Consider the following 9,121-nt stretch of genomic DNA (forward strand, 5'->3'; position numbering starts at 1 on the left):
TTTTATGGTATGTGAATTACATCTTTAAAAAAAAAAAAAGGCACACCAGGTTGAAGGCTTCTACTGGTGTATTTGGCCAAGGCAAAGATGGGAAAGCTTTCCAGAGGAAATGAAACTTATTACACATAACTAACATTTGCTGAGCATTTACTACACAACAGGCACCTTCTGCTGTAATAATCCATCTGATCCTAACAACCCTAAGGTTACTATTATTATTATCCTCAGTTTAAAGACAAAGAACTGAGGGATCAAGTAACTTTACCCAGGGTCAGAGAGCCAATAAATGGTGATGCCAGAATCCACACTTAAGCCAACCGACACCAGGGCCCATATACTCTGCTACAGTGAAGTCACCTGGACAATGTCTGCTATTCAGAGCTACTTATGATACAATAAGTAAACCACTGTGCTTCATTTCTTCCAGAAGAAATTTCTCTCCACGTCCTCTATAAGGCCCTTAAAAGACCCTTTAAGATCCTAACCCATCCGCTCACCACCATCACCTTCCTGACTTCATCTCCTCCACTCTCCCCCTCCCCCCCCACCACATACTCTGCTCCAGCCACACAGGCCTCCTTTTGTTTCTCCAGAATGCTGGGCACGCTCCTACCACAGGGCCTTTGCATTTGCTTGACCTACAATGATTGCAATCACAACATATGTTATAAATCATGATTCTGTCAAAACTTCAGTTAACACTTTCTCTAGACACACTAACAATACTGCTAGCAAGACCCTGTTCTGAATTGGACACTAACATTTCGAATGTCACTTATTAATTTTAATCAAAACTACCTCATTTTCCAGTCTTTTATTGTTCTGTATGATGTCACCATGCAAAGATTTTTATTTTACAAAATCTAGTAACAGCAGCTTTTGCTTACCAATTAGTGCGAACAACAGTCATACGGCTATCTTTGCAGTGAAATAAAACAAAGCAATCAAGCCAAGAAAGTGTCACAATAGAACCTGATTACCACCATTCCTCTGTTCAGCCCTAGAACCATAGTTTGTGAAATAACTATGGCAACAGCACTTCAAGGCATCAAAATCCCACCGAACTTTTGCTGGGAAGCTATTGCCCATCTGTGCAAACACACAAAAATGCATGTTGACAACCAGTTATGTAACTTCAATACAGTAACCTGGTGATATTTTAAGTTTCTATCATGCTAAAAATTCTAAGTAACTCTTAGGCATATATGCTGGCATAAACTTTTCAAAGTAGGACGCTGAGAAAGAAAAGATACATTTAACACATTTACATTTAAAACAGCGTTGTCCCCAAACTCAAGATGGCGAATACTATCATCTTTTATCAAAAAGATTCACCGTGAGAATCTTTTAAATATTAAGCTCCATTTGAGCTAAGCATCAGGGGAAAATATTTAGCCCAATTCAACTTACCAGGACCTCTAGCAAAATGCGTTGACTATAGCAAGTAAGTGACTGGTACAACGGCTAGGAGCAAAGGCTTTTCAGTCAGACAATTTGTTTTCAAACCTTGTTTTACCACTTACTATCTGGGGGACCTTAGCCAAGTTTTACTTCCTGAGCCTCAGTCCTCCATAAAAATAGAGACACCACCACAAAGCCTATAGGATGCAGTGCTTTAGCGCATAATGACAAACACCATACACTGAGTGCTCACTATAACTAAACTGAATTGTAGGAAGTTAAATAGCTGCAAAACTTTGTTGCTGTACTTAATACTGTAGCCTTTAGAAGAGTTATCCCTATAGACTAGTTGTTTTTTTTTAAATTAATTAATTAATTTATTTATTTATGGCTGTGTTGAGTCTTGGTTGCTGTGCATGGGCTTTCTCTAGTTGGGGCGAGCGGGGGCTACTTTTTTTGAGGTGCGTGGGTTTCTCATTGCGGTGGCTTCTTGTTGAGGAGCATGGGCTCTAGGCGTGCGGGCTTCAGTAGTTGTGGCATGTGGGCTCAGTAGTTGTGGCTCATGGGCTCTAGAGTGCAGGCTCAATAGTTGTGGTACATGGTCTTAGCTGCTCCACAGCATGTGAGATCTTCCCGGACCAGGGCTCGAACTTGTGGCCCCTGCATTCGCAGGCAGATTCTTAACCACTGTGCCACCAGGGAAGTCCTAGACTAGTTTTTAGTTCAATAAAACTGTAATAATAAAATCTTTTACATACACATCTTTGTATGAGCGAAGCTTTGCTTTTCCTTTTGTGAATTTTTTGGGCACTCCAAAGGCTAGAAATAGTTTTATTGTTTTAAATGGTAATATTATGTTTGTAACTTTTGTCTTAAAGAAACCAGTTTAAAAAAAAAATCTTCTCCAGTCCTCGGTGTTCTGTTTACTGAGTTAGCTTGTAAATTCAAGCCTATCAAATGACTTAATGATTAAGTGGGACTTCCCTGGTGGCACAGTGGTTAAGAATCCGCCTGCCAACGCAGGGGACACAGGTTCGAGCTCTGGTCCGGGAAGATCCCACATGCTGCGGAGCAGCTAAGCCCGTGTGCCATAACTACTGAGCCTGAGCTCTAGAGCCTGCGAGCCACAACTACTGAGCCCACGTGCCACAACTACTGAAGCCTGAGCGCCTAGAGCCCATGCTCCACAACAAGAGAAACCACCGCAATGAGAAGCCTGCACACCATAATGAAGAGTAGCTCCTGCTCGCCGCAACTAGAGAAAGCCGGCGTGCAGCAACGAAGACCCAACGCAGCCAAAAATAAATTAATTAATTAACTAATTAATTTTAAAAAACCAATAATAGTGAACATCCACTGAGCTCCTTCTATCAGCTCTATCATACAAATATACTTGGGCAGTGAATGAGTTTACTAAAAGGCTGCCAAAACAAGTGTCAAGTTGTGTCAACCTTTGCTGCAGCCAATGCAAATATTACTGACCCCCCATGAAAGTATCTGCTATATATCAACTACCGGACCAACCACAAACACTTGGAAACCACTAGGACCAACTCATTTTACAGGTGAGGAACTGAGACCCAAAGAGATTAAGTCCACAGGTCACACAGTTACTTACAGGTGCGGACTGGAACCTAAGCCTCTCTGCTTCCAGTTCGTTGTTTTGTCAATTACATGACAGCTGACGGTTTAAAAAGAGAAAGACCTATTCCAGAAACTCAAAATGTTTTATACATCGTTGGGAAGAAAGTGAATACCTGAAATAAGTGAATGTTTGTTTAATGAGAGCTAAATATTAAGCACAAACTAATGTAACCCATAGCCCACAGTGAATATACTGAAGGGCTCCTAAGACAGAAATGAGTGGAATCAACTAGTCACACTGCGTGGTGTCTACTGGAGGTAAGGAGTCCCACTGCTAACATTACCAGAGGCACCACCAGAGTGCCCTTCTTACAGGTAAAACACACTTCAGAACCGCAGAGCTTCCTTTACTCAAGTCAGCAGTCCTTTGGAAGAGAAAGAAGTCTCCTCAGTGCCACGCCCCAGATATATTTCACCTGTGCACAAAGTTTTACAGCTGCAAAATGTTCATTCTCTGTTGAAAAGAATGATGCTAACGATCAAGGCGGTTTTTCAGCCTTTTCATGCTCTGAACCAGGCTACTTTTTTTTTTTTTTTAATTTTATTTATTTATTTATTTATTTATGGCTGTGTTGGGTCTTCGTTTCTGTGCGAGGGCTTTCTCTAGTTGTGGCAAGTGGGGGACACTCTTCATCGCGGTGCACGGGCCTCTCACTATCGCGACCTCTCCCGTTGCAGAGCACAGGCTCCAGACGCGCAGGCTCAGTAGTTGTGGCTCACGGGCCTAGTTACTCCGCGGCATGTGGGATCTTCCCGGACCAGGGCTCAAACCCGTGTCCCCTGCATTAGCAGGCAGATTCTCAACCACTGCGCCACCAGGGAAGCCCCAGGCTACTTTTATTAAAATTCTTATTTTGGGACTTCCCTGGTGGCGCAGTGGTTAAGAATCCACTTGCCAATGCAGGGGACACAGGTTTGAACCCTGGTCCGGGAAGATCCCACATGTCGCGGAGCAACTAAGCCCGTGCGCCACAACTACTGAAGCCGGCGTGCCTAGAGCCCATGCTCCGCAGCAAGAAAAGCCACCGCAATGAGAAGCCCGCGCACCGCAGTAAAGACTAGCCCCCGCTCGCCACAACTAGAGAAAGCCCGCACGCGGCAACAAAGACCCAACACAGCCAAAAATAAATAAATAAATAAATAGATTTATTTTTCAAAAAAATTCTTATTTCTATCAAATCTGTTTAGGTATGGCCTAAACGATTTCAGGTCTAGACCCTAGGGACCAGCCAACGAGTAATCTTTAAAGTATAGCCCTCTTTTTTCCTTGGGAAAAGTTTTAAAATGTCACCCACTGAAAAAAGGTGAATGACCACAAATACTAGAATGCCATAATATTTTAATGAGGGAAAATTCCAAAATATAACTTTATTTAAAAGTAGACAATCATGAAACTGTGTAACAGGCAAATTGAACACTTCTACAAAGACATTATTGTGTCAGATGAGAACACGGCCAGATACTAATTTCCAACAGCTGAGAGACTGGGTGCTGCAGTAAGCCATCTGATCAATTAAAAGTTATTACAGACTCTCAAATAAGTAGAATATACTCTAAACCTGTGTTGTTCACTAGAGTAGCCACTAGCTACATGTAGCTACTGAGCACTTGAAATGTCCTAGTCTGAAAGGAGGTGTGCTATATATGTAAAACTTTACTGGATTCACACTGGCTTTCAATGACTTAGTACCAAAAAAAAGTAAAATATCACATTAGTAAATTTTTCATACTGATTACATGTTAAAATGATTATATTTTTGATATACTGAGTTAATAAAAGATACTATTAAAAATAATACCAATTACTAGAAAAATTTAAGTCCCATTTGTGTCGCTCATTACATTCCTATTGGGTAGTGCTACTCTATACAAACTATGCAAAATCCGATCTAACCCTCCTTTGATGATTCATGACGATGATGATGAACACCAAATATATAATAAAGAAAAAATCTCATTTATATCTTGGATACATAGTTTAAGATAGTATCAAGTAAGAATGGCGTGTTCTTAAAACTTCTATTAAATTTACAACCAACGCCAACTACATTTATAGAGGAAGGACTCAATCCTAAAAGTAGTACTTTTAGGGAACAAGAAGGAAATACAAAGTAAAGACCACAAAAGAGGGACTAAGAGAAATACCATCTGTTTCTAGAAGGCATTTTAAAATAAAAGCAGTGTGTTTTAAATAATTAGTAGGCTTGTTTTTTAAAAACATTTGATTATTATGAGTATCATAAAGAAATTTCCCAATTGCCAGCTAAGCAAACGTCGTAAAAAGGAAACCTGGTAAGGCTGAGACTAGAAATTCTAACTATGTGAGGAATAGAAGTAAAATGTCCGAATGTACCATATGGAAAATGTAAGCCAAATTTCTTAACAGGGTATTTAAAATGAAACATACAATGATGAAACCAGTCAAAATTTTATAGATATCCTTCAATATTACTATGATATCAACTGTTAGAGGATTTAACTAAAAGTGGTTTCAAAATTCCAAAACACCATAATGCCTTTTCCAAATCTAGCCAGTGAGAATTAGGGAGAGAACTGTTTCCAAATGCCTTATCTTGCAGAGGTTAAAATTAGAAATTGACAATTCAAAGCCATATTAGCCATAATAAATATTTGCAGGGCATTCCGTTTGACAAGCACTATTGGACACATCATCCTTTTTGATCCTCAGGACAGCCCTCAGATAGATATTGGTATGTTTTTATCCCTGCTTTAGAGGTAATTCCAGGCTTGGAAACCTTGACTTGTTCAAGGTCACATTGCTAAAAAGTAGCAGAACCAGTACTTGATTCTGGTTCTTCTGAGGCTCATCCAGTTCTCCTTCCATTACAAGACAATCACTCATTTAAAACCAAACGTTTAGAAATACAAGCTCTGATGCCAAAGAAGGATCTAAGGATCAACTAGGTCAAACCTTAAGTACTCTGCAAACACGATGTGTTGGAATCAGTTCAAAAAGGGGAGAAGAGATTATCAAGCAACAGGAAATGACTTGAAAGATCAGGGGAAAAAAATTCTAATCTAAATGTCCTTGGGTGCAGCCATAGCAGAATAATAGTATTCAAGCAGAAAATGCAGAGAAACGGTACTTTCCTTCTGAAATGTGATTTTCAATGTAGAAATTGTAGGCTAAAAGAACGATTTTGTTGCTACTTTACTATAAATGTGTTTGAGAATTTTACTTAATATACAGGCACTCAGAAAACCAATACATCCAACTGGGTACCACCAGCCCTTCATTTTTTCACAAGTCATGACATTTACTTCACAAAAAGCCAGATGAGAAAAATTATAATTCAGCACCCACTGCTATTTAGATTAGAGGTAAAGGAAAAGGTCAGGTAGGAGAATGGCAAATTTAATGAGCACTGTCTTCTTCCTAGTACAACGCATCCTTGAGGGCAGGACAAAGGCGGCACCACCACAAACGAACCTAGTTCAACCTTCAAAACACACTGACAAAAGGCCAGTTAACGCAAAATGTACAAATCTCGAAGGCACGGTGAAAGGGAATTCCTAAAACGGCTCTCTAAATCCATTCCTAAGTAAGGAATGTAAAGTAAATTCCTAAATATAATACAACAGGATTCCAGAATCAGGAAAGGGCTACGGAGAAATGTGGGTTTCCAGCGTGGGAACACCACACGGGGGTGCCCACACTGCCGACACCAAATACGACACCAGCCCATTTCAGGCGGGGGGCAGAGGCGCCTCGAGACCCCGAAACGGGGCGAGCGCCAAACGACACCCCTGCCTCCCCGTCCGAACCCCGCCGGGACGCACGGGGAAAACCGACCGGCTCCAATTTCACCTCCGGCTTCCCCTCCCGGGCAGTGCGGCCGGGGAGGCTCGGCAGGAAGGGCCGCGCCGCGGCCGAGGGAGGGGGCGCCGGCCCGGGGACCCCCGCCCGGACCTGCCCCCGGACCCCCGACCACGCCGGCCCCCGCTCCCGGACCCCGAAGCGACCCCCGGACCACGGACCCCCGGACCCCGGCCCAGCCCTCGCTGACAGCCGGCGCCGCCCCACCTGCCCGCCCGGGGGGCGCCGGGGCAGGGCGCGCCCGCCAGGCCACTTCCTTCCCCGCCCGCCCGGCCCGCCGGGCTCGCGCGGGCCCCGAGGGCCGGGAGCCGCGGGAGGAAGGAGGCTTGGCCAGCCGCCCGCGGAGGAAACCGCCGCCGCCCGCACCCACCGGCATCATCGCGGCGCGGGTCCGCGGCGCCCTCCGCCGCCTGACAGGACGCTCGGCGTCGCGCCGCGCCGCGCCCGCCGCTCCGGCCGCCTTCACAGGCCGCGCGCCCGCCGCCGCGCTCTCGGGCCCTCACGGCGAGGCGGCAGCTGCAGCGGGCTGCGGAGCCTGGCCGGCCCTGTCGTGGCCGCCGGCGCGCTGCGTCGCTGTCTCAGGACCGGTCGTCGTCGCCACCACCTCCGCCCGACCGCCTCCCGCCGCCAGCCCGCGGACTCTCCTCAGCCCCCGCAGGCCCTGCCCCCAGCGCGTCGCCCCACACGGCGCCAGCCGCCCCCTCCGATTGGCCCGACTGTGCTGGGGGCGGGTCCGGGGGGGGTGGGGCATCCGAGCCCCGCCCGCCCAACCTCGCTCCCGGCCGCGGCCAGGTACGAGCGCGTCCGCGTTCCCGCGGGCGGGCGGGGGAGGGGCGGGAGTGCTGCGGAAGCTGGACTGCTGCCCCGCCCGGCGTGACGGCCTGTGGGCTCCAGGCCGTGCGGGGCCAAGATCCCGGACCCTCGCAAACGTCGGGCATGGGAAAACCGAGGTCCAAAGAAGGAAGGGTCCGGCCGGGGCACCGCAGCGGGTCACGGTAGGGCCGAGACTCGAACCCCAACTTAGGGAGGCCGTAGGGGGCGGGGCGCATCCCGTGGCGACGGCGCGCGCGCCCGCCTTTGACCGCGTCCTGACCCCCGGCTCCCGACGCCCGGTGGGGCTGCAGGCCAGGGGCCGGATCGGAAGGGTGTGGGTGCGCCCCAAACCATGCAAGTGACCCGGCACCGCATTGCTCAAGATGAACCCACAAAACGGCGTGGCGCCCGGCCCCTGGGCATCTGTTCCCCGACACCACTACCTCCCCGCGTGTTCTGCGACTCCCGCTGCCCTTTCCCTACGGCCAGCCGACCTTCCCGGGCACGTGACCGCTCTTCAGCCTTGGCCCTTCACACAGGCGATACCCCCGGCCTAGAAGGCCTGTGCGCACCTGCACCAGCATCCTTCGATGCTCAGACGTCCCTGGGCAGCGCCCAGTCCTTCTCTCCAGGGTCCGGGTCTCTCCTTACGGCCCTCTCTCCCGTGACGCCACCCACTCAGGTCTGAGCGCCTGAGTAACGGAGGCCAGGGCAGGGGCTGAGCAGATTCTCAGTGAAGGCCGGCCAATGGGCAGGCATCCTTTCTGTGCCCTCCACACTGTACCATTCACTGGAACCCTGGCGGGGATGAGATGGTAACTGATGCACTCCACAGGCGGCTCTAAAACTTCCTTGAGCATCCAGAGCAGAGGGGTCTGTTTATGGCCCCGAACCCACCTTGCGGAGGGCTCAGCTCCTTAGAGATGACAGCAGGTGGTGGTCAGAGCCCATCCCTAGCCCGTCTGCTCCTCTGAGGGGCCTGAGGCTGCTGGGTGGGGCTGAGGGACAGAGGGAGCAGGCCAGAGAGCAACACCATACTCCTCTTGGCCTCTTCTTCAGAGGCCAAGGGGGTTAGTGGTTGAGAGTGTAGGACTTTCCAGTTAGACGGACACTGCCTTGGCCACGCCCTCACAGTATGATTTTAGACAAGCTACATCTTCTCTCTGCATCTCAATTTGCCCATCTCTATAATGGGAAATTACAGGAATAATAACACCTGCCTCATATTTAGGGAGATTTAGCCTGGTATCTAGACCAAGGTCGTGCATAATTGGCTTTCCTTCTCTGACCTCCTCCACGCCCAAACCATCCCACACATGGACATAATTAGGTCACACACAAACATCCCGACCCTGCAAAGACCTCTTTGTCTCCACATCACCCAGATTAAAGTTCACAAGATGCCCTTCAGGAGTCACTGTTGAT

General features: G+C 47.8%; 1 protein-coding gene across 2 annotated transcripts in view; it reads right to left on the reverse strand.

Annotated features, from left to right (window-relative positions):
- The window catches only part of PPP1R13B (protein phosphatase 1 regulatory subunit 13B), an 86,501-nt gene extending 78,977 nt beyond the window's left edge, over positions 1-7,524 (reverse strand). For both annotated transcript variants that reach the window (XM_057542300.1, XM_057542299.1), the window contains exon 1: positions 7,254-7,524. In XM_057542300.1, the coding sequence (XP_057398283.1) occupies positions 7,254-7,262 (9 nt within the window). In that variant the 5' untranslated portion in view covers positions 7,263-7,524. The remainder of the gene's footprint in view (positions 1-7,253) is intronic.
- Positions 7,525-9,121: the final 1,597 nt, after the last annotated feature.

Source organism: Balaenoptera acutorostrata, chromosome 3 (assembly GCF_949987535.1).
Source record: "Balaenoptera acutorostrata chromosome 3, mBalAcu1.1, whole genome shotgun sequence".
NCBI classification, from domain to species: domain Eukaryota; kingdom Metazoa; phylum Chordata; class Mammalia; order Artiodactyla; family Balaenopteridae; genus Balaenoptera; species Balaenoptera acutorostrata.